The 12,223-nt window shown below is 33.1% G+C and overlaps 2 protein-coding genes across 2 annotated transcripts; one reads left to right on the forward strand and one right to left on the reverse strand.

Annotated features, from left to right (window-relative positions):
• Nucleotides 1–5,817: 5,817 nt before the first annotated feature.
• Nucleotides 5,818–10,098, reverse strand: LOC139866145 (protein CLT2, chloroplastic). The gene is made up of 10 exons (XM_071854280.1): nucleotides 9,614–10,098; nucleotides 9,302–9,447; nucleotides 8,907–8,944; nucleotides 8,030–8,145; nucleotides 7,574–7,673; nucleotides 7,449–7,484; nucleotides 7,297–7,347; nucleotides 6,765–6,885; nucleotides 6,326–6,451; nucleotides 5,818–6,175 (listed from the first exon to the last, which is right to left on the reverse strand). The coding sequence occupies exons 1-10, from the start codon at nucleotides 10,015–10,017 to the stop codon at nucleotides 6,012–6,014; spliced, it is 1,302 nt and encodes a 433-aa protein (XP_071710381.1). The 5' UTR covers nucleotides 10,018–10,098; the 3' UTR covers nucleotides 5,818–6,011.
• Nucleotides 10,099–10,729: 631 nt separating this feature from the next.
• LOC139869277 (protein ALP1-like) lies at nucleotides 10,730–11,832 on the forward strand. Its single transcript, XM_071857591.1, has 3 exons — nucleotides 10,730–10,896; nucleotides 11,233–11,309; nucleotides 11,453–11,832. The coding sequence occupies exons 1-3, from the start codon at nucleotides 10,730–10,732 to the stop codon at nucleotides 11,830–11,832; spliced, it is 624 nt and encodes a 207-aa protein (XP_071713692.1).
• Nucleotides 11,833–12,223: the final 391 nt, after the last annotated feature.

Consider the following 12,223-nt stretch of genomic DNA (forward strand, 5'->3'; position numbering starts at 1 on the left):
GTTTTGAAGTCAAAGTATAGCTTTGAAAGATATAGGAATCTAAGAGTGATGATACTGGTTATATTTTGAATTGAATTATGCGATTTCAAAATCAGAATATGTAATTGAATTTGAATGAGTATGATTGTTTTGATTTATATGAAAGAATGGATATTGTTGTGAAAGTAGGGAGTATAGTTGATGATTGCTGAATCAGTTTCGAAAAATGTAATATATTAATTGTGAATTTATATATCTCTCGGGTATTACCTACCCGTTAAAAAATTTTCACAATTAATATTTTGTACAAAAGAAGTTTATTACAGTCTTTATGAAAATATATGTGTATATTTTCTTTAGATGTAATATAGATTTAATGAGTTAATATTAAATTAAACTCATTTGTTTTATGGTTGGAACTAGAATTGAGTAATCCCTAAAACTTTATAAATTGCATAAGTATTTCTTCAATAATATTGAAATTATGAATCATTACTTTGTTATTTGTTGGTTTTCGTGAAATTCTTGTGAACTTCGCAAGGTACGAATGATGTTATTTGAAAAGTTTCGAGTACATCGATGATGAAAGCGTAAAATCAAACATATATTCGAATAATACACTTGATTTATTATAAATTGGATTTTTTATTGAATTGAGACAGAGATTGTAATTAACGATGGTTAAGTTGCGGACGAAGGACGTACATCATTGCATATTTGTAATATGAATTAACTGAGTAGTTAAGATTCACACATAATAGCTTAGTACGGGAAGATTTATTATGGTTTAAAAATTTATACATATAAAATATACATATAAATCTTTCGATTGGAAATGAGTTAATACTTCATAACTCGTTGATACAATATATTTGTTGTTGATTCGTAATGATGTCCACAATGATTCTTGAACTGATAGAGTTTGTGATGTTACAGGTGCTGTTGATTCTGACGATACTGACGGCACTGACTGTGTTGATGATGCTACGGTCCTGTTGATGCTGTTGGTAAAACAATTCTAGCTTGTAAATCGTACACCATTTTCGATCAAAGTTTCTACTCTACCATCTCCGTTCACTCATCCGATTTACAGTCAGAATTAAATAATCTCTAAGATTTTGGAGATTACATAACTGCCGCAGAGATATCTCTTCAATGAAGTTTATGAATTAATACTTCATCGTTTGTTGTTGTTGATATTCCTGGATATTTACAGGGCGTATGACGTTGATGTTTGAGATACATATTGTGATATTGCGGTGTGGGATGTGGATGTTGTTGTTGGTGGTGGTGATGGTACTGTTGGTGTTGCTGATGGTGGTACTGTTTATGCTGCTGGTGTTTGTAACCTTTGCACCATATTCTCCAAAGCCACTACCCGAGCGCGAAGCTCGTTGACTTCTTCTATTACACCGGGGTGATTGTCGGTTCGGACGAGCGGATAAATAAAATCTAGAATTTGGTGTAGTATGTAATCGTGACGAGATACTCTAGAAATAAGAGAGAAAATGGTGTTTCGGATAGGTTCGCCGGTAAGTGCTTCAGGTTCTTCGCCAAGAGGGCAATGTGGTGGATGGAAGGGATCACCTTCTTCTCGTCTCCAATGATTAAGGAGGCTACGAACCCATCCCCAATTCATCCAGAATAGATGATGACTAATTGGTTGATCCATTCCGGTCACACTGCTTTCGGAACTTGAGTGGGATTCCATTTCGGAATCCGAGGGACTTGAACTAATGACGAATTCCATTTCGTACGATTGAATAAAGAATTTTTCGATATGAAATGATTTTCCGGCTATCGGGTGGTATTTTAATTATATAGAGCAAAAGGTTTCGTAGATTACGGAGGAATTTACGGAATATGTCAGGCAAAGTTTACAGTAACAGATACGCTAAGATATGAATTAGCAGATACGCTAAGATATGAATTTTGTCTATACACTATTCATGCAATCAATGCAATAAGATGTGTCTAGACTAAGAATGATAAGCAGGTAATTTAAGACAAGAATAATGAGCAAAACTTTTGAAATGCAGACACGGTCGAAGTCCAGACTCATTAATGCATCCTAACGACTATCAGTTAGACACACTAATGCAGACCTGGTTCGCTAAGACCACCGCTCTGATACCAACTGAAAGGACCCGTTCATATACATTATAAACGATTCACAATAGTTGATTACATCTCGAGGTATTTGACCTCTATATGATACATTTTACAAACATTGCATTCGTTTTTAAAAGACAAACTTTCTTTACAACGAAAATTGACGGCATGCACACCATTTCATAATACATCCAACTATAATTGGCTTAATAATAATCTTGATGAACTCAATGACTCGAATGCAACGTCTTTCAAAATATGCCATGAATGACTCCAAGTAATATCCTTAAAATGAGCTAATGCACAGCGGAAGATTTCTTTAATACCTGAGAATAAACATGCTTTAAAGTGTCAACCAAAAGGTTGGTGAGTTCACAGGTTTATCATAACAATCATTTCAATATATTAATAGACCACAAGATTTCCGTTTATAAATATATGTACACTCGCAAGTGTATAAAAGTATTCTATAAGTTGTAGGCACCCGGTAACAAGCCTTAACGTTCATGTTTTACCCTCTGAAGTACACCAGATCAGGTGTGTTTAAAATAACCTCGAAGTACTAAAGCATCCCATAGTCAGGATGGGGTTTGTCAGGCCCAATAGATCTATCTTTAGGATTCACGCCTACCGTACATAGACAAGTAGTTTAATGTTACCAAGCTAAGGGTATATTTCTGGTTTAAACCCACGTAGAATTAGTTTTAGTACTTGTGCCTATTTCGTAAAACATTAATAAAAACAGCGCATGTATTCTCAGTCCCAAAAATATATATAAAAGGGAGGAAATGAAACTCACAATACTGTATTTCGTAGTAAAAATACATATAACGTCATTTAATAAGTGCAAGGTTGGCCTCGGATTCACGAACGTATCAATATTGAGATTCAATATTGCAGGAAAGTACGTAGACGCAACGGAGATGATAAACACTAGATTGACCTCACGAGCATACCCATGAACCATACCCATCACCTCCATAGCTATAACCAATAATTTCCTTAGCTTCGACTCATTCAAAAAAACTATTTTGAAATCACTCGGACAGCACTCCGTCGTAATATTTTATGTATACTAATAATATCTTGAAATAATACAGAGCAAATATATATATATATATATATATATATATATATATATATATATATATATATATATATATATATATATATATATATATATATATATATATATATGTATATATATATCAATTGAGAGAGTTTAGAGAAATATATTTTCAAGTTTTTATGAAATAATAAAACCTATTAAATTCTATTTATAATAGATTTTTGAATTATAAAAGTGAATTATTAAAGTATGAATTATTAAAGTGAATTATTAAAGTATAAATTATTAAAGTGAATTATTAAAGTATGAATTATTAAAGTGAATTATTAAAGTATGAATTATTAAAGTGAATTATTAAAGTATGAATTATTAAAGTTAAAGTAAAGTAAAAGTAAAGTAAAGGTAAAGTTAAAGTATAGTAAAAGTAAAAAAAAACTATGTATGTATAATACGCGTATAAATATATATAATATTAATTTAAATCGTTATATATATTTAATGAAATAAAATATAAATATCGTTATATTTATTATACTGGTTAAGTGATGAGTTGTCAAAAGTGATTCTAGATATTTATAAAAGTTATATACGTTTTAATAATAAAGTTCTTTTTAATCTGAAAACGTCTTTGTACGTTTGAAAATAGATTAATAGAATATTATGGAAACCAATTCTCCACTAACTTTTGTCTAACTTTCGTAAATGACACTTTTTGTTTTTATTTATAAATAGCTTTACAAATTATTCTGAATATCGTTAAGAGGAATAGATTTTCTCAAATCATAGTGGACCTCTCAACATAGACTTGTAATCATAATTCAATGTTTCTGATAATTCAATCATTTAATATATTTTTTTTTCGTCGAAAATCATATTGAAACAAATACGTTCGTGTAAAGTATTATACGTTTAATACTTTATTAATATTCTCAAGTTATAATATATATATACATATACATATCTATTTATATATAACGGTTCGTGAATCGTCGGAATTTGGTCGAGGTTATAATGAATGTATGAACACAGTTTAAAATTCTTGAGATTTAACTTAACAAACTTTGCTTATCGTGTCTGAATAATATAAAGATTAAAGTTTAAATTTGGTCGGAAATTTCCGGGTCGTCACAATTAATCCCCGATTAACGATTTTACAACCTTGTATATTACAATTCAAGGATCAAATATATTCCGGCCCTCCCAATATAAATGTTGAAGTTCCGCCACTGAATGGTTCATTCTCTCCATCGACACATCACACCTCCTTTCTTCTCCGAAAATATATTCCAAAAACTCCTTCTCCTATGAATAATAAACCCAACATTAGATTTAGATAAAAATATATAACTATACGAATGAGTGCAAGTCAGTCTGAACTTAAAGATGTGTTATAAAGACATACTCTTATAGTCTTATGCATTAGTTTAAATTTATATTTATACTTAGAGATTTTGAAGTATTAATAAAGACGACATTATAACATCTTTGAAATATTACACTCATATTTATTAGTAATAATATTTTATTTTAAATTTAACCACCCGTATTTAGAAATTCCATGTGGCATCCCGCTTTTTGTTTGGAACAAGGTGTTACACTAAGACCAGACGTTATCTTGACATTTTTTACTGTGACGTGAGGTCAAAATTACAATTATTGAAAGAGAGAACAATATGATTGTGACGTGACGGTGTCAAATTTTGAAGGCGTGTTATGGTGGGTGTAAAACTTTTATTTATTGTTAAAATTGAGTGACAAATTTTTGGGCGATTTGAGAAAATATGATTGAAAGTGTGGTAAAAAAGGATAAATAAATAAGGTATAATGAGGTGTCAAATTTTTATTGGGTGTTAAAAATCTAATTTGCCCGTTAAATTCGTAACTAACGCCACAAAAACTTCAAATTTGAAGCTCCGTAACAACTCTTTAAGTGTTAAATTTTTCCCAAGTCAGAATCAGGGGGTCACGCCCCATAAGCCACGGTCTAAGGGTGTGTACGTTTGGCTCATAATGAACTATAGTACAATTTATTAAGGTCATAAACTAAACAGGTATTAATAGTTAGTTGACGCATGAATCATAGTCAGTAACTCGGTATTACCGCCAATTATATAACAAACCTTTAACCTTCTAGCTTCAATTAGCTAAATTTTAACTTACCAATAGACTGTAAAAACTATTGTAGATTCAACAAAAGATTTTCGGTGAATCACAAAAATATTTTAAACTACTGCCAAGTTTTGCATTAAATTCTAAACAGCGCGTTAATTATAAATACAGCCAAGATCACTTTTTTTTTTAATTCCACTATTCTTCGTTTTTACTAATCAACCGGCAGATACCAACGGACCTGTGGTCCAGTGGTACCCGACCCAAATGATCCTTGGCCCCACGCATGTAAAGATGGAAAAGATAAACCATGCAGGCTCGATTCCGGGTCCTGACATGCTATAGGGGTTTAATGGTGATGGTGTTTCGCCAGGCTCCAGTGGCATACGGGGTGCGGCTGGATGGGTTGACTTAGTCAACATAGGGCTAACATGTCCCTGCCGATACACATGTTTTGGAAAAGATAATCAACCGGCAGATATTATTTTGCTCTCGCGCAACAATCATCAAAGGTTGATAACTAGTACATCATTTTCACTAAGCTTATATTGTGTTTACATTCTATATTGATTTCATGGTACACTATTGATTGATACTAAAAGGAACAATAACATAACTTGGTTGAAAACAAATATAAATCATTATTGACACTAAAAGGAACTATAACGTGTCAGATCCACTCTAACAAAGAATGAAACTATGAAACAGAAAGAAAAAAAATACATGTAAGATGCAACGTGTGTTACATAAACTCAGAGTCTGAGGCCTGCTTGCTACGTTGAGGGATGTTGTATAAAATAAGACCCAACACAAGGACCACACTTCCAAATAGGAAGAAGGGGCTCAAAGTTACGCCTTCAGGGAGGTACGGCAACGGTAGGGAAAGAATATATATTGTCGTTGGCACTGAAACATAAACACAAGATCAATCTTATCAGCAGCAGAAGGCTACAAGTCCATACTTCATGTGGTTTTAAACATACTAGTGCAAGAACAGAATGTAATATTTACACACATATAATAAACCTTGATGTAATAAGTAGAAAGAGAGAGTACCAGATAGCACAACTGCTAGTGAAGAAACTACAGCAGAAGAAATTTTAACAAGGTTGAGAATTGATATATTGAAGGCGATGTTGTTGACTATGTAAAGTAATGGTAAGAGTGGTGACCCGTCGCAACCTGAAGCAGATGTGAGGTGATAAGAACATTATATCATATCATTAACATTAATAAAGCACAAGTAACATTTAAAGTGAGAATATTATAACAAAATGGGTCCCACTTTCTCGGTAACACATCTAACAGTCAATTGCGTTATAAAAAAAAAAAAATTAGCTAGAAGAGAATACAGGTTAAAAGTCGAACAGTTTCTACATATTTTAAACGCATACAACTTCTTGAAACTTATTGACATGCCAGATCAATTTAATGATGTTCTAAAAAACATTACAGGTTGGTCAGTAGTAAATAAGTGGAAATTTAAGAATATTACCTGAACTAGTACTGACATTAAGAAAGCAACCAGCACCACTCTTTATGTATGAAGGAAGCTCGTGAAATGGGATGCCTTTCAAATTTGATAAGAACGGAAGAAAGAGAAGCACAAAAAGAGCCTGCAAATTGGTATTTAAGGAATCATTAGCAAATTGGGCCCCTTACGATCTCAATCAATGTCCAGTTGTGAAAAAATGTATGGACTTTAAGTCTCACTATAATTTGGGTTATTGACTTTCTGCAAAATTTGACAGAAAGCTTGCATAATATAGACAATAATAATAATAATAATTTAACTTTTAATAAGATGATTCAAAAAACTTCATGCTTTTAAGAAGAAAATATAATATGAATCAAATCATTTATAAGTAAACGGGTCAAGATTGCCTCCTCAAGTTTGCATATAAAGGCCATGTATGATGGTTCATAAAGTCAGTCACTTTACGCAAGTTACATAAGAGCATGTGCATAAAATGACAAAAACAGATACAATGCTGGTGTTGCTTCTTTGATAGGTACTAAAAGTGTACCTGGAAACCAGAGCCAAATGAATTAACAACAAATATGTCAAGCAACTTCCCCTGTTCACATCATAAAAAAAGTCATGCTTCTGATAACCAAGCAATAAATTCCTTCATGGGCACTACTTAGTAGTACTTATTACAACAAAAAATGATCATACCTTGAGATGTTTAACAGCATCAATAAAAACATATTCCTGTTCACGCCGACAACAAGATCAAGTTAATCACCATTTTAGATAGTTCTCCTGAAATATGATTATATGAAAACTGTTCACTTAATTACCTTGATAATCGTTGCACCAGCTTGGAATGCACTTGATACAACCATCATTATAGGCCACAGCAACCCAACTCCTGCTAGCATTTGACCACTTTCTGATCCACTGTCACCAAGAAAATACATAAAGCAAACACTATTTTTGCTGTCCACTTTTAAACGCTTTAAAAATCTCTCAACCTTAAGCAAAACCAAACCTTTCTAACCCACCTATGTTTTTACCACCATGTCAAACAATAGACACACACAAGCAATCACACCAAAAAAAAAGAACCCAAGATGAAGATATGGTACAGAATAATGATGTATACTCTTTAAGTTGAAGATAATCACCGTGCTTAACTGAAAAACTTAAGCTTATCATAACGCAGTAGATGTGCGCTATAAAAAGGAGCTTTGATGGTTTCATTTAATCATTTGTAATTATAATTACTTCCAACTTTAGAAAAAGAATTATGATACCTTGCAATAGCTGTAACAACTCCAGCAGCTACAAGTAAACATCCAGCAATTTTATTCCATGAGTACCTTCTTCCTAGAAGTAGAGCAGAAAAACCCAGTTGCCACAACAAAAACGTCTGCCACAAAAGGTTTACAGGAAGCCATTTAAGCAACACAGTCAGTAAGCACTATGTACACTTGTGAATACATGCGCACTTAGTTATCACTAAGTGAATAACAAAAATAAGAAAGTGGCATAACATGTTAGTTAGGTAGCATACCATAATGGGTAGTTTTTTAGAACGGGTCACCTCGTGAGGGATTGGGACGACACAAAACACATTCCCTCTAAAAAATAGTGTGTTAAATAAGCTTAGATAACTATCTTATCACAATAATAACCTTTTAATCGGCGTGACCTTGGAAATTGTACACATTAAGTACACACTTTTGCAGCTTTCAACTCATTTGACTCGATTTAAATGTTCTGCTTTTACATTTATTTAGTTCACTCATTTGACATCTTAGTGCTGAAACATAACCCAATTGAACCATGGCATTCATAAACATATGGGTGCAACTTTCCAATTATTATAACCTAAATTCGGAAGCATTTGAAAACTAATTATAGGATTGTACTATGTGCTACTATAACTTCCAAAAAACTTACAAATAAGATGGACGCTTCGATCATTAACAAATACATATAATCAAAAGTGGCAAAAACATTTAAGAGTAATTTATGCACCAGGCTGCCCACCAACCCCATTAGATGAGAATCATAACACATGAAACAAAGAGCTAAGAATGAGACTCGGTGTCATGTAGCTCATGCCTTTTAATATCATGAATATCAACTGCTAGTAATTCTGAAAGATTTATTCAGTATCTGACAAACCTGATTCAATATTGGTATAGCTGGCCCAGGGAGCATCGCTGTAAAAGATATAACATTCAGTTATACAAAAGAATTGAGGTTTTATAATTTAGAACAATTTATGTTGCATTATCGTTCTCAGGTAGCATACCTGCACGTTAAGTTATAAAACAGACTATCTTAACTGGAATCAAGTAAGCCCAAACAATATGTATGCTAGTAGTAAGACAATAAATGGGTGTTTGGTTGTGCCTACTGAAAGTAAGATCTAATAATGGACAACCAGAATCAGATAATTAAATGCAGTATCATTGTATCCAAACATTTAGAATAATAAGTTCATATGAAAATCCATACAGACTTAAATGTGACGTCTCAAACATTATCCATACAGAAATTAGCATAGCACTAAATACCTGCAGAGTACATCCCAGTAACAACTCCTAGGGCTTCTAGCATACCAATGATCGCAAAGCGCCATTTTGGAAGGGTCAACATCTCATCCGTTACAATTCGAGCACGATGCCTTATTAATAGTATTGAAAAGTAAATTGCCACATACCTGTTTTGAAATTTACACATTGCATTGCATTGTATATAAATTAATGATTCAATGTGTGACATACATCCATAATCCCATTCCACACAACTACCAATGATCCACATATACATATAATAACATTCAAAGCAAAAACTAAATATAAATACTCCTAATTAAATGAAATTACCCAAATGTGTTGACTTGAGCTAAAAAAAATGGATACTCCTTCATAGGCACTAAAGCAAGCTTATAAAGCACTCTATTTCCAACAGCTAACACTAACGTAACTGCAGACCAGAATAATATTCTACTATTTGAATTTACCGGAGCTTGTGATTCTGAACCACTCGATCGAACCACAAAATTAGGGGTTCGAATACGAACAGTTTTCCTGTAATTGACACCGAATCCATACGCACTGTTTCGGATCGAAGCATAAGATCGCATCGGAGGGTAAGAATTTGTGAATGATAATAGCTGTGAGTGATTTCTAGGGCTTTGAATGTTGTGAAGTTTTGATTCATTTTTTAATTTGAAAGTGAGATCGTTAGCGTTTATGAATTTGTGAGGGATTGAAAATGTAAACGCCATTTTTTATGTTTAGATTTTTATAACTTCTTGAGTGAATCTTTAGTTGTTTTTCTATAGTCTTTTGTGAATCTACTACAGGAAAGTTTGTGTTGTGGTTTTGAAATTGGGGGCGCAACGTGCAATGATTTTGGAGTAGCTGAAATGACACGTGGCATGAAAAATGTGCTAATTTGATGGAGATCTTTTTCAAATTATATTAATTTTAATTTTGATTTTGATTTTAATTATTAATTTTAAAATCTGGCACAATGAGACACTTTAACATTAACAAGCGTACAACAGTAATATTTACTCCGTATATGTTATGAGTTAATTAATAATAATACGGACTACCTTTTAACATTTGTCACATGTAGCAAAACCCTTAGACCGTTTGTATCAGTAGAGAGTCACACCGTCACTTGGTGACGTGTACCGGAAGTGACGCCGGAAAATGAAGTAACAAGGCGGCATTTGGTGCCGTGACTTCGGCATTTGGGGAGAAGAAACGGGGAAGGTAACGGGTGTTAGTGACACGTGGCGGGCTCTGGTTCATCAGTCTAAAATAGCCGTTGCTAATAAAAAAAAAATTCAGTAATTTTTTTCTTCTATATATACATGTACATTTATTTGATTTTTTAACACCCAAACTTTATCAATCCTACTTCCATTCTTTTATTTTAACCAATACTTCCATTCTTTTATTTTATTTTATTTTATTTTATTTTTCAAAATGAAAGATACTTACAAGATGCTCGAGTTTCTTGATGATGAAAAAATTGTTAGTTTTATTAATAGTTTAACGGAAGAAGAAGTGGATGGAGAAGCAAGCAGTTCGCGATTCCCTCGAAGCCGAAGCCGGGTTTATATTGCTAGGGATCGTGAAGATGCTGCTATAAGGTTATATAATGATTATTTTTCGGAGACACCAATGTATCCCGAAAATAAATTTAAGAGACGTTATCAAATGAGTCGTCAATTATTTCTCCGAATTGTGGAAGGTATATCTAATTTTAATAGTACCAATATTCCTGAATATTTTTTGTTTTTTCGGGAACGTCCCGATGCAACAGGTCGTCAAAGTTTGACGATTCTTCAAAAGTCTACAACGGCCATACGTCAAATGGCGTATGGAACTACACCCGATTTGTTTGACGAATATATAAAAATAGGTGAGAAAACGGCCGCTTTATGTTTAGATTATTTCTGAAAATGCGTATTTCATTTGTTTGCTAGAGAATATTTGCGAAAACCCATTGCCCAAGATATCGATAGACTTTATAATTTTCACGAACAAAAACATGGTTTACCGGGTATGTTCGGTAGTATAGATTGTATGCATTGGGAGTAGAAGAATTGTCATGTTGGTTGACAAGGGCAATACACCAGAGGTGATCAAAAAGGGTCTTCTGTAATGCTTGAAGCAGTCGCCTCACAAGATTTGTGGATATGGCAGGTTCGAACAATGATATTAACGTTCTAAATGCATCACCAATTTTCAACTCTATAAAAGATGGAACGGCTCCACCTTCACCATTTGATGTCAACGGGCGTCACTACGAAAGAGGGTATTACCTAGGCGATGGTATATACCCAGATTGGGCCATGTTGGTAAAAGCGCCTCATAATCCAATTGACGAACCACGTAAAAAATTTAAACGTTTTCAAGAAAGTGCAAGGAAAGATATTGAGCGTGCATTTGGAGTATTACAGGGTAGATTTGCAATGTTAAAGACTCCGGCGAGATCTAAAGACTTCAACAAAATTAGAAGACATATGCATGCGTGTATTGTATTACATAACATGATTCAGGAAAATAACGGTTTTGCTATTTGAATGAGAGAAGAAAGAATGATACAAAGGAACCCCCCACGAAGGTTGGAACGGGATTTGAGGGATCGAGATGCAAGGGTTAAAGAAATAAGAGACAAACAAGTTCACCAACAATTAGAGGCAGATTTAACCGAGCACATTTGGAACTTATCACCTTATTTTCGGTCTGCTAATAATAATGAATAATTTGTTATGTATTTCAATTAATGTAATTCATGTTTAGTTGTAATGATGGATTGGTAGTCATAAAATATAGCCGTTTATTATAATAATTCCTAAAACGATTACACGATTACAATATTTCTTATAAATAGAAAATAAACTTAGTTCCTAAAAACGATTACATTATTCCTAACGGCTATTTTCAACAAACACAATCATCAATCTTCGAATT

Source organism: Rutidosis leptorrhynchoides, chromosome 9 (genome assembly GCF_046630445.1).
Source record: "Rutidosis leptorrhynchoides isolate AG116_Rl617_1_P2 chromosome 9, CSIRO_AGI_Rlap_v1, whole genome shotgun sequence".
Lineage (NCBI taxonomy): Eukaryota > Viridiplantae > Streptophyta > Magnoliopsida > Asterales > Asteraceae > Rutidosis > Rutidosis leptorrhynchoides.

Excerpts from the sequence above, each read along its gene's own strand:
- LOC139866145 (XM_071854280.1), bottom strand. The coding sequence starts at position 10,017 with ATGGCGTTTACATTTTCAATCCCTCACAAATTCATAAACGCTAACGAT. Across the intron at positions 7,348-7,448 it reads ATGCTGTTAAACATCTCAAG|GGGAAGTTGCTTGACATATT; the intron begins GTATGATCATTT and ends TGATGTGAACAG. Across the intron at positions 6,886-7,296 it reads CATTTGGCTCTGGTTTCCAG|GCTCTTTTTGTGCTTCTCTT; the intron begins GTACACTTTTAG and ends ACCAATTTGCAG.
- LOC139869277 (XM_071857591.1), top strand. The coding sequence starts at position 10,730 with ATGAAAGATACTTACAAGATGCTCGAGTTTCTTGATGATGAAAAAATT. Across the intron at positions 10,897-11,232 it reads CGTGAAGATGCTGCTATAAG|AGAATATTTGCGAAAACCCA; the intron begins GTTATATAATGA and ends TTTGTTTGCTAG. Across the intron at positions 11,310-11,452 it reads ACAAAAACATGGTTTACCGG|GTTCGAACAATGATATTAAC; the intron begins GTATGTTCGGTA and ends TGGATATGGCAG.